The 26,865-nt window shown below is 41.1% G+C and overlaps 1 protein-coding gene across 1 annotated transcript in view; it reads left to right on the top strand.

Moving 5' to 3' along the window:
- The window catches only part of glra1 (glycine receptor, alpha 1), a 60,476-nt gene extending 43,487 nt beyond the window's left edge, over nt 1–16,989 (top strand). Inside the window, exon 8 of the mRNA XM_083785450.1 lies at nt 16,590–16,989. Coding sequence (XP_083641576.1) covers nt 16,590–16,892 — 303 coding nt within the window. The 3' untranslated portion in view covers nt 16,893–16,989. The remainder of the gene's footprint in view (nt 1–16,589) is intronic.
- Nucleotides 16,990–26,865: the final 9,876 nt, after the last annotated feature.

Here is a 26,865-nt window from a genome sequence, read left to right as displayed (position 1 = left end):
CATTTGCTTAGAACCTATGTCATTTTATTTCACTCAAGTGACTCTACAACAAACATCCCTGACCAACTAGCTTAGCATTATGTCATCTCACTCAGCCTCCCTCACTGACTCAACAGTTGCGTATGTGCAATTTGGAAACAATTATTAACTATTCTGTCCACCATGGCTTGCTAACTGAGACGGCGAGCTCATCGATGCACAAGGTGATTGGATCGGCCACTTGGCGCAGGAAATCACTCTTTTAGCAGGTCACTCGGGCATGCCTCACAAGCCGCAATGCCACACTCTGTGTGTGTGTGTGTGTGTGTGTGTGTGTGTGTTATATATTTATATATATATTTTTTTTTAATTCTGTTATAATGTAGTGTATGCCACTGCCACATCCAAAGCTCATTAGAAGAGCATTCATTTTAGCGAGACGGGTCCCTGTGGGAACCTAGCTCATACATACAAGAGTTCATTACCATATCATTCTGTCCTGAGTGAGCCAAGCAATAACAAAGCCCTACTTGACAAAAAAAGAGACACAAGATTTAAAAAAAAAGGTCATCCTGTAAAATAAAGTAATCATGGTTTCAAGTAATCAGTTTTGGGAGTGAGGGTTTTCGATTGTGGTTCATCAGAGAGAGAAGAGGAAGAGCTGCAATGAAAGAGGAAGAGCAGTTGTTGCTGATGAAAAAAGAACAGAGAAAACAGAGAGCGAGAGATACACAAAGACACAGAAAGAGAGCCAGATATTCAGTCCTCAAGCATCACACATTTTGAATTAACCTCTCCGTCCGGTTGCTCTAATTATGACTCTAATGTGATCGGCAGCACAGAGCCCAGGGCCCTGAGAGGGCCATCAGTCAGTCAGGACTCAGCCCACTGCAGAGGAAACTGTCACTACCAGGCTGCACACCATAAACCAAGACACTGCTGCAGCCCCCCTTTCTCACCCAATTCAACCAAGAGAAGGGAAGAGGAATAAATACATTTCTTGCATTTGCAGTAATGAGGTTTGTTGATGTAGGAAAAAAAAGAGAGACCGCACAGAGATGGGCAAATGGTTGGGCAAGAGTCCAATAATCTGTGGCTAAGTCAAAGATGTAATACTTCAGGAGTATTTCAGGTATATTTTCAGTTGAATAAAGGTCCTAAACTATATTCAAGCTATAACTAGAAACCTGAAAGGCAAGCGCATTTGCAACATAGTGTATTCATTGAAAATTGAAGCCCCCCCCACACTGAACAGAATTATACACATTGTAAACCGTTACTACTACTACAGTAGGATACAAACCAATAATTAAATTAACCACACATAAGACAGAGATGTCCTCAGAGCTTCCAGAGGACAAATTCCAGGTCATGATTACAAAACATTATTCCTGAATTCTGGTTTAAGACATTAACGAGTTAAAGGCATTTGGAATGAAGACAAGACATAGGCCATGTTTACATGGTATAATATGCCGCTGTGTCCTCAACTTTTTTATTCTGCGTTTACACGGAGACAGCAAAGTCATTGAAAACGTGGTATGCATGTCAGGTGGCGGTGAGACGTGCTGCCAGATAGACCAGTCATGCATGCTTATAGGACCACTTCCGTTCTACGTCCTGTCACAGTTGTTTGCTTACATCGATGCAATAGCATACGTGGCCATGATGCGAGTCGTGAGATCACACGTTTTGCTGTTTCCCCCATATTGCATATATGTGTCACATAGTCGCGAGGCGGAGCGTTTTCAAATATTTTCACTTTCTTGCGGTTTCAACGTCTGAAATTGTCGTCGTCTAAACGGAAGAGAGAGTAACCATAGAGGCTAACTCGAAAATTGCGCCCCTCAGAGCGCAGGGCTCTGCCAGGCCGAGTTGCCTATCCAAGGGCCTGCATAATTTGGAAGTCAGTCGTAGCCAATTGAAATGGAATATGAAAGATCTGACTGGTGGTACATCTTGATCATAATTATGACTCCAGACATAGAGATTTGTGTGATTTTGTGTGTTTTGAGGAAAGCGCAAAATACTCACTTCACTGTTCACTGTCAGAGTTAAATGAACACACGGGAAGCCTTTAGTGTGTACATACAGTACAGACAGTCATCCTCTGTTCTGGATGGCGTGGCCTTCAGGTTCCATGGCTCCCCAATAATGTACAGTACATTTGCTCTGACGGTTCAGTGCTGACTGGCTGTATGTTGCAGGGAGGGAATCTGCAGCAGTATAGCAGCATTCCCAGGTGTGCTGATTTCTGTGTTTTCCACCCTGATGCTTTATTGATTCATTAGTGACACTGATTGTCCAGAGAGAGAGAGAGGGGGGGGGGGGGGGGGGGAGACGGGAAAAAGCTAGGGAGAAAGTGCATAGTCCTGCAGTACTACTTGTTTAAGAGACTTGTCTTAAATAAAAAAGACAGAGAGAGAGCCCATGAAATAGACACTACAGTCATTCGAGAGAGTGGTGGAATGAGAGAGAGAGAGAGAGAGAGAGAGAGAGAGAGAGAGAGAGAGAGAGAGAGAGAGAGAGAGAGAGAAAGAAAGAACAAAGATGGAGAGGAGAATGGAGAGAGAAACAGCCAGAGAGGACGCAACAGAGAAAGGCTGAGGCAGAAAGTGGCACTCGGGAGAGCGATGGAGTCAGTGCATCCTCGTTGTGCTGCAGGGTAGGGGGAGCGGGGTGTGACACAGAGTGATGTCCCCCCCTGGTGGGCGTGCGGGACAACTGCAAAAAGGACCTGATCAATAGCAGCCATTCATGCTTGAAGGATGGGCCTGGCAGGCAGCCGTTCCCCGCTTTAGAAACAGACAACAACTCTCCAGAGTGAAACAGAGAACTCCTTTAGAAGTACAAGTGTGGCGAGGATTAACTCTTGCTGTCATTGTATATATAAAAAGGCATCCCGATTCCCTGCCAATGCAACCCTCGCCTGTGTGTGGTGTGTGTGTGCTTGTGTGTGTGTGTGTGTGTGTGTGTGTGTGTGTGTGTTAGGGGGCCTACTCATAGGCATAGGGCATTGCAAATCATTTAAATCAATCAAAATGCATCTAAAACGGTGAGAATTGTGGACAGAATGAGATGACACACAGCCTTTTTGGTTGAATGCATCAAAAATAAATTGGCCTACATCACGTTGGCCAAGAAGGGGCTGTGCAGTTCTGTATCACAGCGTGGTGCTAAAATAAGTGATGACATGTTTTAAAAAGCCTCAAGGTAGAAAGCTACTAAAGGTCTTTCTCAGCATGAGGATGGAAATAGCCGAGCGGAAACATGAGATATTAAAATCACACACAAAAAAAGAATTCCTCACACACTACTCGACCCCCAAATGACTGTATTTTGATTGATTGAATACTTTATTGGCAGTCATATAATCAGTACAGGGTACAGTCAAACAGAAATGTAATCAGTACTAGGGTACAGTCAAACAGAAATGTAATCAGTACAGGGTACAGTCAAACAGAAAAAAAAAATAAAAATTCAAATCATCATAAAAGGTAAAAAATAACACATTTTGGCAAACAAAGAAGGGGTTATAAGGAGGTGGGAGTAGTCACTAGACTAGACTAAGGGGGGGGGGGGGGTAATCATTTCCTCTCCCTTTGGCAAAGGTGGATTTTCAGGCCTGTTTTAAAGGACGCCAGGGATTTGTCAGGGCATTCCACACTTGGGTGGCAGTGCTGTAGAATGAGAATTTGCCCACGTTTGTTTTGAAAGTGGGTGGTACCAGATCGTTGTTCTCGCTTCCTCTTGTATTGTGGCTGTGAGAGTCGCTCACTTTTTTTAGGTAGTTTGACAGGTATGTGGGTACAGAGGGAAAAGCTGCATTTACAATTTTAAATATCAGTCCCAATTTCAATTGCTTAACACCCTAGACTATGAAAAATGGGTTGCAACAAGATGGGTCATGGGCCCCAGACCAAGGAGTAGTCGAATTAGTTTGTTTTGGGAGGTTTGTAGCTTGGTCTTTAGTCACATAGAGATGTTTGAGAACCAAGAGGTGCATGCATAGTCAAAGTAAAGCTGAATTAGAGTCTTGAGAGCACTTTTGTTGACAAACGAGGACATTCTGCCCAGAAATCTTGTCCTTTGGTTAACTTTTTTGATTTAATACCCTTGTTGCCATGCTTTCACCTGTCAGTCTGTTGTCAAGAATACAGCCTCCTCAACCTGCATTTTGTCCTCCCCCGAAATCAGGAGTGCTGAGTCGTCAGCAAACAGAAACAATTTGCAGTTACAGGCAGCATTCATGTCGTTAATATAAAGTAGGAACAGTAACGGCCCTAGAATGCTTCCTTGGGGAACCCCACAGTTCACTGGGAGGGGAGAGGACAGGGTTCCTTTGATGTCCATTATTGTTATCGTCCCTCCAGGTAGGATTTCATCCAGTTTAATGATGCACTATCAAAACCGATCGCCTTCAGCTTGTCCAGGAGAATTGAGTGATTTACAGCGTCGGACCCCTTTTGAACAATGTCCCTGGCTCTATGCAGTTGTTGTTGTAGTGGTGGTGGTGTTTGGGAAGTGCCAGACAATAGCACATCAGAAAGGTAGTGAGAAGTAGTTGAAAACACTTGCCCTTCAGCAGAAAGATGCCATTTTAACAACTTGCAGAGCGTTATTACTATTAGTGGAGAAAACAGGTTTGTTTTGATAATCATCTCATTTAATCACGATACCTTTGGGGTGCGTGTGCGTGAGCGCGTGTGTGTGTGCATGCACGCACGAACGCACGCACGCACGCACGCACGCACGCACGCACGCACGCACAGGTGTCAGGGGTTCATTCTCCCTGTTCATTAAGCTAGTCTCTCTAAACACCTTGATCTGGGAGGTTGTGCTGCAGCTTTGGGAGACAAGGGGAGATAAGAGAGTAGGGATTAGCCAGTGTAAATAAACAGCGAGAGCGATAGGCCACAGCTTTCACTACAAGACCTTCTTCAGGACATGTCCTGAAGTAGCCTTCTACCAAAAGCTCAACTAATAAATCGAGGTTGTTTGCATTATGAGCCTCTGCTTTGATATAGTGACAAACATTAACAATAAAAAGTGCATTAACTAGGGCTTTTAATTTCATGCATATTTAATTATGCCACGTTCTGGCACCTTGCACAGATAGTAGGCAACCTGTCAGAATTTCAGGCTGCTGGTTATAACTGTAATTGTTTAGCAGTGCGCCTGATGCACATCCATTGCTGCACTAATCAGGAAAAAGGAAGGGAGAGGTGAATTCCCCAGAATTCCCCAGTGAGTGAGCCAAAACAGAATGCAGGGGAAAGGCCACTTCTGATTAACTGAACATGGAAAGAATGAAGCGAGTCGGGTACTTTGTTGAGTTGGGTACTTAGCAGTCAAATAAACAAGACACATTGGGGGTGCCCTGTGGCTCAGCAAGTTAGCATGCGTCAGGTTTCTACAGCACACACTGACCTAAAAATGCCCTATTTATTCATTTATTATTATTTTCTTTACGGCACGTTGAATATCTGTCATTGTGTGTGTGCAGCCTAGTGTCAAAGAGAAAAAGCCAGCCAGGAGGAGAAGCTGAGCTGAGCTGCTCCGGTACAATTTAACCCCTGGAGACATACTAAAGTCTAATCCTTGAATAATAATTTAGATGACCTCACTTTTTCCAGAATTGTTGGCAACACTGTATGGAATTTAAAATTTGAACAAAATGGTCATCAGTAATGAAAAATATACTGTGACTCATAGTAAAAGGACCAAATATGCAATACCACTGGTATGGTCAAGAAGGTAAATTATTATATTATTAACACAATGTGTATAGGAAGTATGAGCATGGTTGCATTTGAAAGCTTCTCTTATTTTTGAACACCGCTAGATTGGCCAAATAACAACACGTACACAATGATGCACTGTAAAACAATATGTCAAATTATGCACCACCAAACACGAATGTGAACAAATGAAACAATGAAATTAGGTTATCAATCAAAGCACTAGCAGACAAGTTGAGGCACAATGCCGTCATTATGCCAACACGGAAAGTTGTCATCCACAGAGAAAACACACCAACATAGTTGTGTTAGTTCATGTAATTTGTCGCTCTGGGCTCCTCGGCGTTGACGAGAGGAAACAAAAAGACAAAAAAACGAACTCCAAAGCATGGAGTGAGTGAGTGACATTTCCAGGACCATGGACAGTTCCTCAGTGCCTAACGGATTAGGCTAATGCATTTTGACAGTGCTCTATTACCAACTAAAATGCATTACAGACCTATGTTTATGTTTTATTTATTCCTTTCACTCCTCATTAGTAGAGCTGAAGGTGACGATTGTGACCTGCATAAAAGTGGCTGAGAACGGTGCCGTTCCATTCATTTTGGCATATTACTCTCCCTGAAGCAACCTCTCTCTATCTCCCAGGAGAAGAATGAAAATGAATCTGACTCTAATTGTACATTTGTATTAGCCTGTATTTCTAAACTTTTAATTCACTTGGCAATGTCTTTATTCTTTGAGCGGTTTCTCAACCGTTTCGGACGCGGGTGGCTTGCCGGAAACGGCGGGACCCCCCACACGGTAACTCCACCGTTTCGGACGCAGGGCGGCTCGCCAGAACCGGGCCAGCCCTGGTTCCGGCCAATGGGTATGGCCGGTGGAGGACACCAACACATACATACCCATTGGCCGGTAGACAACACTGTACATAACCAGCCGATCGCAGTACAGCGCTCTGCTTGCGCAAGTAATTACTGGGTGTCTCATGCATTTCCAACGTGCATCGTGGCGGCGGTGGCTCAGGGGTCGAGTGCCTGCAAGGTTGCCAGTTCGAACCCGGGCTCCCCCAGAGTTACTGTAGAAGTGTCCTTGAGCAAGACACTGAACCCCTAATTGCTCCCGATGTGCTGGTTGGTGCCTTGCATGGTTTCCGCTGCCATCGGTGTATGAATGGGTGAATGTAATGCACAATCTATGTAAAGCGCCTTGGATAAAGGCGCTATATAAATGCACCATTTACCATTTACCATCGCTGATCGTTCCAAATAGGCCAGTGCCCAACGGTAGACAAGTAGGAATCACATTCATTTTCTTCATAGTCGCAGTGCTTATGTTATGAGTTTTTGCCTGGAATCAAGCCAACCAGCATACTGATGAATCATGCATGATTCATAAAACACGTGTTGATTTGAAACATTGATTTGAAAAATAATTGGAAAACGGGAAAAAGGTTAAGGTACAAGACTGTGTACATGTTTCAATATTAAAGGAACTACTTCTCGCATAAGCCATTAAGCAAGCCTTTACTTCTTTTTAACTTTAAACATTGTCTATTATATTATATTGTCTTTTTATTGTTTGTAGTGATTTTCAAAGACAATTGTACGTTCATGTCTACGGGACTTAGGATAGTAGAAACACTATAACATTCCCATTGTACGGGAACTCTACCAATCTGAGACATCACTGCTACACTAGATAATTTTCATAAAACTAGATTGATTGCAATGAGACTTTTACAGGAGCATTCAGCATCATTTTACAACCAGGACCCTTGTGGTAAATTTACATTGGATTGTTACAGCATTATGGCTGATAATCCAATTCTCTATGGAGAATATAAGGGAGTTTTACTTCCGACGCCACACTGTTCAGCTCTTTGGCACCGGCGCTATGTTATATGGTGCACACTGTTACGCAACATAGCGTGGTGTCGTTCTAATGCCTGTCGGACTGTTAGTATGTCTAACGAAATGCACCCCGGTTAACGCACAGGCCTGCCGCCCAGGGCACCAAGCTCTGGGGGGTACGAAAACTCTGGCAGGTTTATTTTTCTTCTTTTTTTTGCGTGCCTGCCTTGTGCCTCAGTGCCTCACCCCCTGGTCTGCTCATGCGTTTCCAGATGAAGCTGGATGCATTCATTATCACAACATCATACATTCATACTGACACTTCACGCCATAAGTGACGGGGATACACGAAACATGGCTTGCTCAGTGCCTGAAAGCCAATCCGAACTGTACTGTCGGGCTAATGGTTAGTCGGTCTCTCTACACTGTGTGTGTGTGTGTGTGTGTGTGTGTGTGTGTGTGTGTGTGTGTGTGTGTGTGTGTGTGTGTGTGTGTGTGTGTGTGTGTGTGTGTGTGTGTGTGTGCGTGTGCGTGTGGTGTTATACAGTATAATGCATATGGTGTGAATATAATGCATTTGCTATGAGGTGGAGTATTAGGGGTCATAATTAAATGCTGTATCATGTAAATGTGTGGATGAATAATGATATTTTTCTTTTTATTGCTTTATTTTATGAGCATATGGATGGAAGGGATTATTGTACATTGTATATTTATATTTTTGCAGATCTTCCATAGTCTTGTGCTACATAAATGAAATGGACTTGTCATGAATACATTGGGTTCCATCATAAGACTGCATTTTCAGAACACATGTTTACTGTACTTTTGATCCTTTGCTATACAGAGTCTGTATAGCAGGTCAAGTTGGTTACATTTGTTCACTCTCAGGGTTAAATTAACACTTTGTTTTTACTGTGAAGTTGACTCAGGCTCAGCCGTAGAATAGACAAACTTGAGGTGGTTATATGCATAATCTCATCAATTCAGCCAAGAGACTCTCAAATCTCAACCAATGCAACCAGGAGTCCATGTCCAGTGACAGTGATTCGTGTTGAACAATATTCTTATTTTCTTTGGCCAATCCTAGAGCAGAGGCAGGGGCGCCCGAGTAAGCATGAGTCCAGATAAGACTACCCCGGCACTCAGTCGAGTCGATATACACTCATATCCACCGTTATATTAATCCTCAAACGTTCTGAGGAGCTTTCAACGGCTTCATCCACTGAAACCGTATATACTTAGTTGACCGTGATTCCCCCAAGGGTCTATGCATGGTCCCCTCCTCTCTTCCCTCTCTAAACCAAATAAATCTCTCTCACTTTTAAACTATTTTCACTAGAGCATTCTTGCTCAAATGGGAATCTCAATTTTCCTCCCCAAGAATCGAGATCACGATTCTCAAACGATTAAAAGATATTTATTGTCTTTATAGTTGCTGAACATTACTACATTCAAAATGTGGCTTTAAACATCGCAGTGCTTGACTTAAACATCTCTTAAAGTCAAGTCTCTCTCTTGTACCAAAAACACAAGATTAACAAAAATGTATTGACAGCCAACTACAGTAGTGCTGCATCATTCTTGCTCAAATTTAGAAATGAGATCACATACAGTAGGTGTCTGAAACTAGATTGTGATGATCTTTTTTTTCGATTAATCGTGCAGCATTATTTTCACTGAATGTTTGCCTCCATGCTCAGAATGCTGACGATATGCTTCATGTGGTTAAACAGGACGACGGAATGAGAGAAACAAAAGAGATGAATGGGGGGGGGGGAGAAATAAATAAATAGAGGAAGAGAGGGAGAAGGGACAGCTGGAAATGAATCCAGCGGAAAATGAATAAGAAAGGAGGATACATATCTTATGTTTTTTCTTTCCTCTATGCTACTCTGAAAGCTGAAATTGCTTTGGGGGGGAGAGTCACGCACCAACGCGACACGAGCCATGAAATCCCTCCAGACCCTGTCAGCAGATAGATACAGACGATAGTTAGGGTTGACACCTTCCAAAACAGGTTTATGCAAATGAGGGCGCCCTAAAACAAGTATAGAAAGGGTAATATTTGCAGAGAGGCGATGGTTTGCGGATAGCATCCACGATGTATTTGGGAGTCCTGACTCCTCCTAATTCATCACATCAGCAGGCTAAGAGATATAAATGCATCAATCAGGAGAGGAAAGCATGATAGATGAGAGTGAGCCGAGGGGACTCTCTCTCTTTCTCTTTCTCTGTGTCCTTTCTCTTATCAGTGTCTCTCTCCCCATCTGTCTCTCTTTTTCCTTTTGCTCCATCTGTTTTTCTTTGTCTTTCACTTATTTTCTTCTCTCACAATTCCTCTCTTTTCTAACTTTCCCTCTCTCCCTCTCTCGCTCTCTTTCTGCATCATGCCGCAAACCATAACTCAACACTTTGAAATGCAGTTAAGAGGATAAGAGAGAGAGAGGGGGGGGGGTAGAAAAAGGAGGAGAGGAGAGCTACATCTCCAACGTGTGGCCATAAATCGCTCCTGCAGTCCAACCCAAAGGGCAAAGCTCTGTTCCTCTCCTCTGTTTATCACCTCCCCCTCTCCTTCTCCACCCCTCCTCCCTGGGATAGTGTGTATCTGCGTGCAGGCGTGGCTGCGTGTTAATGGAGGAGTTTTAATTAGACTATAGAACTAATGAATCGCTGAAGCAGAATAAGTATGACGCAGAGAGAGAGAGGGGTGAGAGAGTTAGACTAATAAGAAGAATGTGAGAGAGTGAATGAAAGAGAGAGAGAGAAAGAGAGCAGCATAAATACAGTGAGAAGGGAGGAGTGAACATGCAGGAGCATGCCTGCACTGCAACTCCCCTTTCTCCTCCTCTCCCTGCTACCTCCTCCTGATATACCACCCAGCCTTGCCCCTCCCCCCCCCCCCCCCCCCCCCCCACATTAATCATGTCGGCGGTGAGAATAAAGTGGAGCATCTGTAATACTTAGAAATGGCAGGACCCGCCGTCACTGAAGGACATGGAGAGGTCGGGACGGTGCAAGGTGGGGGAGGGGGTGAGGAGGATATGGGTGGAAGGGGGTTTTTCAAGTTAAGAGACCGCGTCAGAGTGACGTGGTGCTATAGCTAGACAGCGGGCCAGCCAGCCAGCTAGGCTTTTGCTCAGATTTACCCAAGCAGCCATCCGTCAGAGGTCAACTCATGCTATTCAGCAAAATGCACTCGGTTAAAAAAAGACTCCATAAGACACTTTGGCACCTATACCAGACATCACTTGGAAGGTTCTATTCTGTTTTTAAATAATGCAGTGGTGGAAAAAGTACTCAAAATATTTACTTAAGTAAAAGTATCAATACTGCAATGTAGAAATACTCTGTTACAAGTAAAGGTCCAGACTTAAAAATGTACAATAGTACAAAAGTATTAGTATAAAAATTACCAAAAGTAGTAAGCTCAATGCGTCACTTATAGATCGTCTATTTTCAAATGACCGAAATGTATATAGTGCTGAAGTGGTTAATGTATGTTTTGTAGAATCAAAATCTACAAAGTAACTATTAACTCAATTTAAAAAAGTATTATATATATTTGATTCTGAGATGTAGTGGAGTAAAAGTAAAAGTATAGAAAATTGGAAATAGTCCAGTAAAGTAATTCTACTTACAGTACTTGAGTAAATGTACTTTCCACCCACTGTATAAGACACTTGGCACCTGGCCAAACATCACTTGGAAGGTTCTATTCCGTTTTAAAACAGTGTGTAGTCAAGTCAGCAGGTGTGTTTGTGCACAGTAAAATCCTGAGGGTAATTATTTCAATTTGTAAAATGGCAAGTTAATTAACATTGTGGACATTACAGAGTGCATTCCACAGGCCATCTTGGAATTTTGGCAACAAGTAGTCTGTCGTTTTTATGATTCGATGACCGATTCTATCCTATAGAGTCGATCCTAGGAGTATATAACATGTCATGGTGAGGCAGAGGCAGCATTTAGTTGATGAACTTTGACCTGTCTCGTGGTCAAGCCAAACAACAGCAAAATCGAAGGGAAAGCAATAACTTAAAAGAAGGTGGACAATAGTAGCCTGGCTAATAAGCCAGACCGAATCAGCTGTTGGCAAAAACAAATTGCCTGCCGACAGTTTTGTGTGATATTAGTCTGGCTTATTAGCCAGGCTGGGACAATAGATGCAGAGTAGCATTTAAAAGTTATATTTTTGCTCATGAGAATATCTCTTCAAACTGTAGGCCTATAGGAGACAAGGATGAAGTCTAGTATTTTACCATGCAGTTATGATTCAATAAAAGGCCATGACTAGGTTGACCTCGTTTTATTGGGCAGTTTAGAGTCTGTGTGGTACGTGCACATGTCAGCGCATGTGAGTCCAACCCCAACATGTAATAACAGTTATAGATGGGGTGGCATGGAGGCAAGGACAGAACGGGGACATGGGTTCTAAAAATGGATCTCTGAGAGAGTGGAGAGGACACACACACACACACACACACACACACACACACGCTCTCTCAGCCCATCTCAATTCATAGAGAGACGCACGATGTTTGTGTTTGAATCCTTGAAAGGATGGGGGAGGGTTGCTCTGTGTGGCTGACAGATAAGGACCCTCACTGGCGCACAGTGATAAGGGCCGCTGCTTGAAGTAATTGTGTCACCTGTAATGAAATAGCGGGGGCGACAATATAGATAGGATTTCCAATATCCAACAACAGCTATACGTGCTCGGGTTCAAAGAAAAACAAATAAAGAGCAATCCAACCCATCCGTGATCCCAAGGCATCGGATGTTAAGACAGCAGAGACAGTGTTCGGCTTTGACCTGTACGGCTACGGACCTGTGACTTTTGGAAGGACACGCAAGGTTATTCTATTCTATTCTATAGGAACTATGATAAAGAAGCTGTCGTTGAATACACTGCCCAGATTCAGTGTGAATATGCATTCAAATAATAGCTTCATATTTACCCACCAACTAAGATAGTCACTATAATTATCACAGGAGTGGCAGCTACAGTATTTAGTACCGGTACCTCCTGGAAATACCTACATTAACTTTTAGGCTACCTCATGCCTCTAGGCTACAGTATGAATGAATGAACGAATGAATGAATGAATGAATGAATGAATGAATCGGCATACAATTGGGAAATGTATCACTAAAATGTAAACATCATGTCATAGGTCTAATATGTTTTTACTTGACACTTGAAATGACACATTTTTCGACATACCGGTAGTTTACTTATTATTTAGCAAATGCTGTAGTTGCGTGATGTCATCTATTGTGGACATGCCTGAGGAAGGTCCGGAGGGACCGAAACGTTGCTTCATTAAATAAGACAATACTCATGTGCCGAGCAAATACACAGTGTGCGGGTGTACCTTATTGCTTTCATCTATTGTGGACACGAAACACTGTGACAAAAGAGCATATCGTTGCTGTCAGGAGGAAACCTCATAACTCCATTTTTTGCATGAATCAGTGCAATTGAACACCATTTACGTCTGTGTGTTGTTTCGAAAATATCTAACCAATAGATAGTAAAAAACGCATTGGACCCTCAAACTGTCTAAAACAGCTAACTCCACCACTCTCATGCAAGTAATTGAGAATATATAAAGTCACAACACCAACTTTGATGAGGCAGTATTACTTTGTTTTCTAAATATTTCAATTCTCATTTCCTGAAAACTTTGGACTTAGGCGGTTTCTTCCCACCAGCAGAGATACTACAGTTACTTAATTACAAACGACAAATCATGGGATTGTACGCACTGACTAGAAGAAATATAACCCCGAGTTCTGGTCCTAGGTCAGTGCTCATGGATCAATCTCATCAATGAAGTGATAACAGAACTGTCAATCAACCGTTTAATTTTGTTACTTCAGTACACCATGTTATTTAAATGCTTTTCAGGCACAGTGAAAAATGTTATGATTGAAATGTTCATTACTGTGCTAGTAGGAAATTGTATCCTTCCTATATAAAAAAAATGGTGTGGTCGATCGGTCAGAGAAGGACCATCAGCACTGATGTCAGAAACAACAGAAACCCTAACCCTTGAGGGGCCCCCGTCATGTGCATCATATGGCGTCAAATGCACATACTGTATATGGAGTCAACTGCAACATAATATATGGAGACTAGAAAAAGTGCCCCCCATTTGTTTTCAAGATTGAATCCTACACTCAAAGCACTGCTGTGTCCTGAATGACTGATATCTATTGAGCTGTGAAGGAGACCAGCACTTTCTGTCAAAGTAAAGGGATAAAACGTAAAGCTCCGCAATTATGGAGGGAGTTGGACCTCATGCCAAAACAGTTTGTTCGAGTAATTCATGTAAACAGTAGTAGAGGAACAATTTGTCATCATCCCAACCCAGCAGCCCAGTGAGTGAACGGTGACAACCCTGTGTGTGACCTACAGTATGTACCACTTACTGTTAGTCCTCTTTTTAACATTGTAAAAGCTGTTCTGCACACGCATAAATCTCAGTTGGTCCCCCGTTAAACAAAATGCACAAAAAATGCACTTATGTCAGACGCAACATACTGTAAACCAAATGCACATGGAGATTTCTCAACATGCTCCGATGTCAGAAACAACCGAAACCGTGTCAAATGCACATGGATATTTTCAGCCAGCGCTGACGTCAAAAAGTCAAAAAGACGGATCAGTGGTGCAATATGCGGCCTGAACCTCTAGTGATTTAAATGTTCAGTAGGCGTTGTATAATTATGCTAGTGTTAAATGTACAATATATGAAAGTTATTTTTGTGCATGCGTATATGCACTATTTACCTATCCGTCTCAAATGTTTGAACTATGACAGGAATGCTACTGGTTCCATACTGTATAAACAGCCTTTTGTCACGGTTTCAACTTAACCCCCCCCCCGGCTTAATAACTCTCACAGCATGTAGCTATCACAGCATGTGCCTTGCTGTCATATTACACTTCACAATTAGTATTATTTTGGGGCATTTAGCAGATGTCATGCTGTCTTCCAGAGTTTTACAAACTAGTGCAAGGCCAAAGAAGTGCCATGGCATGCAACGGTTGAACGGTAGCTTACCTGGTAGAGCAGGTTCCATATGAAGGCCTTCTGCTTCTGTTCTGGGTTCATATTGACCCTGAGGCCCCTTGCTGCACGTCAACTCCTCTCTCCTGCCTTTCCTGTCTCTCTACTTGCTGTCGAATAAAGCAGAAAAAGGAAAGAAGACACAAGAACTAAATACAACCACTCCAATTGTTATATTGTATAACATACTGCACCGTGCATATACAGATTGGTCAAAATATTATTTTATAAATAAAATAAAATGAATCTTACATAATATAGCTTCAAGAAATAACCTCGGTAGGGAACAAAAGCGTATGTCTTATGTGCACAAATCAATTTGTTATCAATTATTAATTCTTACAGACTGCATAAATATAATATATCCTATGTCAAACCTCATTGGAAATCTGGTGAAGGAATCCATTGTGAAGTCTGTTGTTGAAACTGTAGTAGGCCTACTCTGTTATACAGAATAAGGATGTGCTACGTGTAACAAATAAGCAACATGTGATTGCTTTGCTTTGTGTAAGTCGATCGCTCTGGACAGGAGTGTCTGCTAAATGCCTACACTGATAAATTGAAAATTTGTAACAAGGCATCTAAATGACAATTTAGACAAATGTAAATTAAGGAAACGCAATTCAAAAGTGTCACACTGTTAGAGGGAGGTAGGGATAAAGGAGAAACCATTTGTGCCATAATTGGACATTTGATGTTTTTGCCCTGATGAAGACCAGCTAATGGTTGAAACATGTTGGCTATTGCCTTTTTAATGTAATAAAAGTCTTTCCTCCTCTTTTTAAACTTTGAGTGCCTGGATCGTCTCTTTTTTCTATGCCTTGATCCCGTTTGATCTGTGTGAGCACCTTTTTATCATCATCACCTTTTTATATCTCTGGCGGTGACCGGTGAGCACCTGGTTATTCCCTCTTTTTCTCCTGGACATTTGATGTATTGGATTACCTTGATAACTTGATCTGTCCCTTAGATCATTTAGTTACCATCCGACCAAAGAAGATAATGTTTTAATTTCTCTTCACAGTGGGCTGATTTTGTTCTGGAAAGGAAAGCTAAATCTATTTTCCAAACATGGTTTGTGTGGAACACTCTTAGCTTAGCATGGTGGTGATGCCATTTTCCTGTTGGGTGTTGGCACATGTTGATGACATCATCAGTCCCTACCTTTAAAGAAAAGGAACCCTAACAACAAAACAAACAATAGCTAGCCTATGGGGAATGTTAGATAAAGTAAAGTAAAGAGGCCATTATGTAAAATGTAAACAAAACACCAGCATTTTCCTTTTAAAGGAATTAAGTCCTCAATGTACATATTGTGTTGAAATATAAACAAACAAAATAAACAAAGAACACACACACACAAACCAGTGGTGGAAAAAGTAATATATTTTTTTTTACTTAAGTAGAAGTATAAATACTGCAATGTAGAAATACTATGTCATAATAAAATGTCTGGAATTAAAAATACAGGTATTGGTATAAATTAAAATGTATAAAAATGTACTTAAAGTATACCAAAAGTAGAAAGTACTACTTAAGCAGAATGTCCCATTTCAAAGATATATTTTGAAAATAGCAGATCTAGATTGGCTATTTTCAAAATGTCCAAATGTCCAAAATGTAGGGCTGAAGTGGTTAATGTATGTTTTGTAATAATAAATCTACAAAGTAACTAACTAAAGTTTTCAAATAAATACGTAGTGGAGTAAAAGTACAAGTAGTAGTAGACGTAAAAGTATAGAAAATTGGAAATACTCCAGTAAAGTAAAAGTACATAAAAATTGTACTCAAGTACAGTAGGCTATTTGAGTAAATGTATTTAGTTAACTACCCATAACAACTGCACCGAACACCAAACGACGTGTCTAATCTCTCTGGTTGATCTCTCTGTGGTCGGTCTCCTCACTAACAGAATGTTGTGTCCTGTGTTGTTGCAGGAGGACGAGACAGGCGAGGGCCGCTTCAGCTTCGCCGGCTACGGCATGGGCCCGGCGTGCCTGCAGGCCAAGGACGGCATGGCCATCAAGGGCAACAACAACAACACTCCGGCGCCGCCGACGGACGGCCGCGGCCCCACGGAGAAGACCGTGGAGGAGATGAAGAAGCTGTTTGTGAGTCGGGCCAAGCGCATCGACACCGTATCCCGTGTGGCCTTCCCTCTCGTCTTCCTGATCTTTAACATTTTCTACTGGATCACCTACAAGATCATACGCAGCGAGGATGTCCACAACATGACTTAAAGAACATTAAGTCGTGTTGTGGATGTGCGGACACACGTATGAGCGATAGGCAGAGGACGCAAGGAAGGAAGGAAGCAAGGAAGGAAGGAGGAGAGGAAGGAAGAAAAGAGAGAAAAGAGAAGAAAGGCCGAGAGATAAACCTGAGTTCTAATAGGAGACATCATTGACCCCACCCCCTTCCTCCTCCTTCTTACCTATTGTCTTATTCTCTTAGTCATCATCGCCCTATACCTCCCTCTCTCATCTTCTTCCTGGCCCGACTGTCACCTTAATTGTTTTGAAGTTTGATTCCCGGGAAATATTGATTCATCAATAGTCCTTTATGTATTCATTTATTATTTTATTATTGTATTATTGTATTATTTATTTATTTATTTATTTATTTATTTATTTATTTATTTATTTATTTATTTATTTATTTATTTATTTAGTGCTTTATCCACCCTTTTCCCTCCCACTGTCCCCAACAAACACCGAGCCTCGCCATCCCCCCCACCCACACACTTCTCCTAAATAATCCGGACCAGTGCAATAGCAATGCAGTAAAATGCATGAAATATGAATGTGGCAATATACTGTATTTACAAAAAGATGAAAAACGAAAACGTTAAACATGAAGACTTTTCACTGACTTTTCATAACCCAAGAAACTAGTGTAGCCGGTGACCAACAGCTGGACCGACGAGGAGACGATCTCATAAAAAGGGGTCTTGTGGTTTATTTTCTTTTTCTTTCGTTCTTTTTTTCTGTTAACAACTCGAAGACTAAACGTTGCATTCTACAGATAAAGCTGTGGGGGCGGGGTGGGGGGATTGGGGGTGGACTCGAGGGTTGCGAGGAGCTACAGCACTGTAATATATTCATATATATATATATATATGGGGAAAAATATCTCAACACTTTGTTGAACGAGGCGGGTATCTGGGAAAAAACTGAGGGATTTTTAAAGAAAGGATCAACAGCTTTTTTCCGGGGCTTCCATAAATTAAAGTGATGCAAGGATCCTATATATCTAGATTTGCTTCAATGTGTATTGCGAGCACTTGTCGATGCTTTTCTTCCCCTGTCCAGCCCCCCACCCACCCTCGCCTTGAAACCTCTAACTGCTGAAACCAGAAACTCTGAGATTTCATGCGGACAATGTGGCCGCTGCCGATCACATGCCGGATGGAAAGAAAGAAAAAAACAACAACATGAAAACAGTGGGCAAAAACAGACTTGTTGATGCAGGGAAATGTGAAAGGTGTGAATGGTGAAAAAGGTTACTTTATATAAGCTGTGGACAACGTTGGTCCTCTTTCCTGTCCTTCATTTATTTAATAACTTATTGCATTATTGTTCCATTACTTTATGTGCCAATTGGAAACACTGTCACCGTGGCTGTGCAACGATCCACTGCAGCTTTCAGCCTCACGGGACCAGGCTGTGGGACGTCGTCAACGCTGTCCCATTTGTGATCAGTGGGACCGGATCTCAACTCCTCAAATGCTTCCGTTGTTTTGTTTCTTAAGATGGGGCGTACGTCAAAACTACTCTTTGAGTTCTCCTGATTTAGAAAAAGTGAATCCATCCATCCCCGGATGGAGCGGAGCAGGTCCTTGTTGTGCTCATGGACACCGTACTTGACACATGAATCTGTTTACATTGTTTATTACCGCTTCCTTGCTTGACCCTCTTAATGTGACAACCCCCGCCCACCCCAAACCCAACCCCTCCCCCCCCACCCCCTCCTCCATACCTATATCCCTGTGAAGCCAACCTGCCCCTCCCGCAGCTGAGAGGAATATATGTAGTAAATTATAAAAATAAGAAACACCTACTGTACCTTAATTAACTGTCACTCCCATTCGACGGCATTTTTACACGCGTTGATGTAGCTCAGAAAGAAACTGCACCTGTGATAGTTTATGGAGGATCTAGAATGAGCCTAACCACGCACATCCTTGCAGCGATCAGCTTCATCGCGTTTTGCGTTGTTCGATCACTCATTTCCCCGTCGCCCATTTCAGATGATCGTGCCGCCAACTGGTCAGCGTGTCATTGAGTAGAGCTGATTCATCATCAATGCTTTGCACCAGGCTTCTTCTCTATGCAATGGTTAATATTATGCAATGTTTATGTTTTCCTCTTCCTTTAGAGCTTCTTCTGCCTCATACGCCACCGTTTCTTTATATTGACTCCATCCTATAGTGCTCATTATGAAACAAAGTCCCTAATCATGGGTGTCAAACTTCTGAGGGGGCACAATTAGAGTGGAGGGCAAGCTGTTTCCCTATAGACAAAAAATAAAATAAAAATAAATTGTGATGCAATTTTCTGCTGAAATATGCTGACATCTGCATGACGTTTGAAATATACTGTATATTCAAAGGATTATACAGGATTATTTTTAAAACCTCATTTAATCTGTTTCTTCTAGCTCGGTAAGCTCCCAATTTATTAGATAAATACTGCATATTTTGAGATTTTCATTGCAAATATTTGTGCTGTTATGAACAATTGTGCATTGTGCTTAACCTGTGCATTGTGAAAATAAAGTGCAACAGGTTCACTTCACCCTTTGCCATTGTACCCCAAGCTTGCCAGTGCCAACCCTTGTGTGTGAACGGATAGAGGACTGAGGCCCCGTCAGAGGTGAAGTTGGCCAGAAATACAACCAAGTTCTCTTTCCCAATGAACTGACAAAACAACGACAAAAAACGAAAACGTCTCTTTTCTGTTGGTCCACTTAAAGAGCACTCCGTTCGGTTCTTTTTTTAATACTAGGTGCACCTCTCAGTTTCAACAGGCATGACGCCACTGTCCCCAGTTATTTAAATTGGTATATATACTATGTGAACAGCCCCTACACACTTCTACTGTACAGTGAGAGATCAGCAGCAAGCCCTGAGCATCACATCTGCTGTTTCATCATTTCGACACCTAGTGCAGTAGATGTCATTACACCTTCACCTTCACCCTCTGATCTGCTGGGTCATCAGATCAACACAGTGGCAGAGAAGGCCTATAGTGCAGTACAAAGCATTACAAGCTCCGCCACCTTCTCTTTCTGCACGCGTGGTCATTTTGATTCCGGCTGTTGACATGATGTCACTTTTAAAAGGTTTTAAAAGGTGTAAAGGTTTACCAGAGGCAGAGAAATACACAGAGTGAATGTGACAGTACACTGTAAAATCCATATTGTTAATTTGATTTAACAAATATTAAGTAAAGTTATATTATAAGTATATAGTATTCATGTTTGAATTTGACACATTCATACTATACTATGAATAAGTATTAATGTGCTGATTTAACAAACCCTTACGAGTCCATTTGGTTGCATTTGTACACCCCGTTACAATTCCCAGTTTTTCTCTTACAAAACCAAACAAGCTTTTTCTTGGTGGTATTTGATGTACAGTAGTTGCCATTTACCTTGTCTGGTCTGTCATGTGGTTTTGGATAACTTGAGAAAGATGCTGCAATTGTTGTGGGAAGGTTCTGCCACATAGATAACAGGTTATGTTAGAGAATGCATAAGTTATCTGCATTGATTTGTTTATGGAAACAGCATATTCATCTTGCTTTTTTGTGTTGTGTTGGGTTACTGTACATTGCTATATGAAGATGTTCGGGACATCTTTCTGCATTTTCCTCCTGCTTTTACTGCATAATAGTTTTTAGAGAACACGCCAGGTGAATACACACTATCACAGTCCTTTTCTTTTTTGATGAGTGACATAACTATTTTAAAGAGAATATAAGGTACATTAAATAGTTTGCATTTCATCTATTCTATCTAAGACAGGACATGTCAAAAAACTTCGATATTTTTCATCGGTTCACTAGTAGCATGTGCAATTGATCCGAAGGGCTATGCTGTTCATACTGTATGTCTGCTCCTGAAAAGCTAATTCACATTCCAACATGAATACAAATTGTACAAATGACATTGATTCTCCCTCCAAAACTATGCATTTCTTTTCAAACAGACCATTCCTGGCATGGGCTTTTAAAACTTATTTTGCTCCTATATGACCTATGAGGCACTTGATGGGATTTATCTTTAAGTGCAGGACTCCAATATTGATGATTCATCATACTACTCTGTGCCATAAACATTGCAGACAAAGTCACAAAGAAGCGCTTCCATTTTGTTAGCCATTGCCAAACAATAAATAACACCAGTCACTCTGTGTAAAAGCATACACATATCTTCTTGTGCCATATGGGGTTGAATATGCAAACAAACGAGGACCTAAGCATATCATGCATTCATTCAACCGCCATCTATAAATGACTCATCCGCTCAGCGGACGTTGGTGTCAGATTCAGCTTTACATTTTTGGAGCTTCCATTGACTGTCACCATTGTATTCATTATCGCCTGTAATGGGGACGGGGAATTCATACTGCAAGATAGACCATGGATTCATAGTGTTAGTGTGCAATGTGAAGCGTACAAACTGAACTGAACATGTACGGAGGACATATTTTGGAAGTTTCTACAATTTTATGTTCAAAGTGTAGATTTTTTCAAGTAGCATGGTATGATTTGTTGATGAACAAATCCATTGGTTTGGGTTTTTCTTTTTTCTATTTGTTGGTTTCTCGTATTTTAATGGTTATGTATGATGTACAACCCACCACCTCAAGGTAGGTGACTCTTTCCGCTGAAGATGACATGACATGGAAACACAGTCAACTCATGAACTGCTGTGAACAAAAGGGAACGTTCTTCTTATTCATTTATCTTTTTATGTTTGGTTTATTTTGTTTGCACAAGTTGGAATGGCCTTAATTTTGCTTTACTTGCTTCTATTGTGTATTGGCACAAAGTGCACCTGTTTTAATTTGCAATTTTACGATATTCATAATCCCAGAGTGCACTTCAAAGCAGGATTTAAAAAAAGAATAAAGTTCAGCAAATCCTTTTTATTTTTCATTAATCTGAAAAACACTCAATATTTTGCATGAATATAAATACAATGGCAGATATTTTTGGCTTGAACAACAAAACGTGAAGCAATTTGAAGAAGAAGAAAAAAATAGAATGTACTGTTTCTGCTGTATCTGTATATATCTAAATATTTATTGAAATATGTCATAATACTAATTCTAATAACAATTAAAGGTTTTCTGAACAAAAAAAAATCTCTACCTGTTTTTGAATATTGTCAAGGTTGTCAAAGTTGGAATCACTGCTTTCTGTTGCTTCATTCAAGGATCTGTGTAATCATAAGGAAAAACAAATATTAAAATTGTAAATAAATCCTTTCCATAGGTCGTATTCATTCTCTGGCTAAAGTGGCTATAAGCCGAGTCCCCTGAGAGGATATGTTAAACAGGCTTGCATTGGTGGCAGTTCATTATATAGTAATTGCCTTGCTACAGCATGTTAGATCATGTAAATGGTACATGACTGTACACTATGTTACTAGTATAAGTCACTGGGAGCCTTGGATGGTGACCCCTTGATAGTTTTACATGTTTACATGCGTCAGCAACACCAATCTTGCCTGATACGTGCGTGCGCATGAACATGCACATACATGCTGCTCAGTTTAGCTCTGCTCTAATGTTGTCCCTGTCAGTTAGAAACCTTGTATCTCCATATTTAAAAAAATATTTTATTTTATACTCTGTCATGAAAAGTATAGTGAAAATATGCAATATGGTCACAGGCACAATGCGTTGTGATGTGATGAAAGTTTGTAGAATGCTATGATAATTCTGTTATTTTTGAAAAACACATTGACAAATCTTTCGCCTATAATAACATGGCCAAAATAAGGATGCCAGGTGTTTAAGTCTGTCTGTGGGTTTTTTATAAACATTTAACCATTGAACTACTAACAAGAGCCTGTGACTAATATACTACACTGGATCCATTGGAACACAGGTTCTTTGAAAAGAACGCTATTGGACATACAAGGTTTCCACCCTACGGTAACAATACGTTTTGTTGTGAAGTTTCATTACTGCCACCAGTCACCAGATTAAGGAGTTTGAGACTGAGGTAAAAGGTTCCTAATTGAGAGTAATGCAGTCACTGAGATGACTCCCCTAAGCAATCAGCTCTGCTCTTACTCCATTTCTCTAGGTAAATCCAATAAGGCTGATAGCCTTGTATACCAACCACTGCCGCTTCTACCAATGATGATGATGATGGTGTTGGTGATGACGATGGTGGTGTAATGGACCCCCAGCAATTTGCATTGAGTGCACTTGTGATATTCTCTTTTGATGTGGTGGTCAGAGTTCCAACTGTGCAAAACAAACAAAAACAAATCATGTGTTCGATCCTCATTCATTGTAGTGGAGTAAGTATGTCCTCAAAAGATTACTTATGTAAATGTACTTAGTTTCTTTCCACCACCGGTGTAAGGTAATGTATATTTCTCAGTACACATTTATCAGTGTGACCTTCACATCAAATTTCAAAACAATAAGGAGCAGCAGTTGAGGCTGGAGAACGCTGCTTCTGACGGTTACACACACACACACACACACACACACACACACACACACACACACACACACACACACACACACACACACACACACACACACACACACACACACACACACACACACACACACACACACACACACCTCCAAAGAAGTCTGTGATGTGTGATATTTTGGGATGTGTGGTGTGGTGCATGAAAACCACAAATTGGACTGCAGTTCACTCATCCTGTGCCCTGACTCAGGTAATGCTCACACGCACGCACGCACGCACGCACGCACACACACACACACACACACACACACACACACACACACACACACACACACACACACACACACACACACACACACACACACACACACACACAGCATTACAGTAGACTCAGACTTGTCCTCGGGGTACATACTGAAGGACCAGTGGAACATGAAGTCTCATACACAATCTTCTGTCCCACTGAGCAAGAGAAATGTGAGGAAACTAGTATTCTCCCTCGCCCAACTGATGCCAAGTACAGAGTGGGTCTGGGAACAAGTTGGTCTCCACCCTGCATTATGCCACTGCCATGTCGTTGCTGGTTGGCAGAAACCTTCTGCACATAAATTATCTGCATATATGTTTTCTTGTAAATGAATGCTCTTACTCCATCATACAAGAGTGTCGCACAAAAGTAGTGAAAATAGCAGATCGACAAGCACATTGTTGCATTGTGACGCATTGTCGTAGTTTTTTTTTTTTTAAATGAATAGTAAAAAAAAGAGGATAGGACATACTGTATGTGCTTTCTGCCCGACAGCAACGACATCCATTGAAAGCCATCCAGAGTACTGTTTCCCAAACAAACATATATATATATATTTTTTACATACACTGGTAGATCTGCTATTTTCCCTAGTTTGGGTTCCGGGCAAACGTCTAATCTCTCTTTTGGGTCTCGAACTAACAGGTTTGGGAACCCCTGAACTAGACTCTAGACTAGAGCAGTGATTTTGGAGTGGGCCCTGATCCCTAAAAGGATGATAAGAACCACTGCTCTAGAGAAAAAGCCCTTTGTTTATGCAATGTATGCATCTACCCTTCATCAGTTATCTTTATACTGTGGACACACACACACACACACGCATGCACGCGCACAGTCCGCACACACACACACACACACACACACACACACACACACACACACACACACACACACACACACACACACACACACACACACACACACACACACATTTATGCCTGTCAGGTATTTTGATTCAAGTTGCAATCCTTTTTTTGTTATCTCTGAAATGGAGGAATGAATTCCAATTAGTGAAACGGTCATATCGTGTCAACCAGTGATAATTTACCTGCCATCCTTTAAAGAGTTCCATAATTTATTTGTCAGTGTTCTCCGTCAATCATCTGAAAGAGCTATAGTCTCTTCCCACATGGTGGATTGCTCTAGTCTAGAAAACGCTTCAGGTTAAGTGTGAAGTGTGTATCCAAGGCAGGGATCTGACTAATTTGTAATATCATATCATATCATATCATGTCGCTTTGCCAAAAATAACTGATACCATGCGCGTGTCATGTTTTTCAGTTGAAAATCGATGTGGTCGTATAACAAAATGTAAATTAGGCTAAATTGGCATCCTTCCAATTCCCCCATTAAAGAATTCTCACTCTCCTTCAAACCAATTCAAACATCTAGCCAGCAGCTCAGCAATATCCGAACGCAATGTGCTCATTTTTGAGCCACCATCAGTATGGCACAGTGGACCAAAACTAAGAAATGTAAATGAGAGCAACATCAGAATAGCATTTTGATTAAGTGTGGTAGGTTTTGCTAGGTGCCATAGGCATAGCCGAGTGCCAGAATGGCTGCGCACTGTCACTGCTCCAACCTAGTTGCTATAGCATGGGTAAAAAGCAGAGGACTAACCTATGTGCATATATTCTATATACATGTGACAAAAAACACCCCAAAGGAGTGGGGACTATTCTATTATTATAATTAATACATATTATCTAGATTTCAAGGTGTTCACGATATATTTTTGTGAACCATCAGAAAAGATCAAAAAGATAATATATTTTCTATGATTAACAAAAGAGCCAGATGTCAAAAATGCTATGGTCCTTTTAAAAAGGTGAACTATATGTGAAAAATCCCTTGACTGTCAGTAGATACCATTTCTATGGTCAAAATGTATCAATGTAATTATCATTAGCTGTATTTTGGTGTGTATATATTAAAATATAATACAATATCCTTCCATTTCATGAAGGGAAGGGGATATGAAAATTATTAAAAACAACATTGCAGTGTTTTGTTCTACCTCATGGGTGTCTGAAAAACTATATTTCAACTTTTAAGCATTTGTCCCTGATGTCTCCTGATATGAACCTGATGACGTTTTTTTGTTTAATAAATACACAGCGGGGGCATTCAAGATGGTGTTCTGATAATTTTTTGCATCTTCTTTGGTGTCACTCACTCCCTCCCACCTTTGAAATGAAAATTGGGCCCCTGGTTGTGTCCACTGTCCAGTGTTGGAAAGTGAGTACCTTTACTTAAGTAGGCTACTGTACTTCAGTACAATTTTGAAGTATTTGTATTTTACTTGAGTATTTACAATTCCCAATACTACTCAATATTGTGCATTGTGAGCTTGTAGATCGGCCATTTTCAAAAGATTTTTTATACATTTTGAACTTACTTTAGGTAATTTAAGTATATTTTGATGCAGATACTTTTGTACTCGGTACATTTTGAATTCCTAACTTTTACTTGTAACAGACCATTTCAATATTGCAGTATTCATACTTTTACCCAAGTAAAACATGCGAGTACTTACCACTGGTATCTTTCTGTCCCCCTCATTCCCTCCCACCTACCTTTGAGCCCCTGGTTGTCTGTGTTCTGGCCAGGAGGTCCAGACGCCGCGAGGCTTGCTGCCAGCTGGAGCTGAACACACTGGGAGCCATGTTGGGCAGCAGGTGACAATCCGGAATACTAATATGGTCGGGTGGTCACACCGGGGTGGATGTACTCACACTGAATACTAATGACCTCTTTGACAATTGACACACACACATGCAAGCACATACTCACACACGTTTCTATTACTATACTGTACATGTGACATCAAAAATTGAGTAGGCTACAGGAATTTTATAAATGCCCATTTTGCCATAGGGTACAGTATAAGCTCCCTGTAAGCATGCTAATACCTTATTCAATGAATAATCAACCACGATTCAACCAGTCATGTTAACACATTTTATATTTCTGTAGCGGACATACCTTAATTGGCCATGAAGAATACTGGATTCTGTGAAATGTTCATGTAACGTACGTTAGCCTAATATATACATCTGGCTATTCAAAATATAGAACACATTGCACATATGCCCATAAATGGACTGGCCATTTACGATGTACTATTATAAACATTGTCCCAGCAATGGGTTAACCCATTCTGACCTGAGATCAGATTCATACGAGGTTTCCGCCGGACACACACTGGTCTGATTA

The sequence above is a fragment of the Protomyctophum parallelum genome, assembly GCF_964188405.1.
Source record: "Protomyctophum parallelum genome assembly, chromosome: 16".
In the NCBI taxonomy this organism is placed as follows: domain Eukaryota; kingdom Metazoa; phylum Chordata; class Actinopteri; order Myctophiformes; family Myctophidae; genus Protomyctophum; species Protomyctophum parallelum.
Note: the sequence above shows the minus strand (reverse complement) of the source record. Positions and strands in the feature narration are given on the sequence as shown.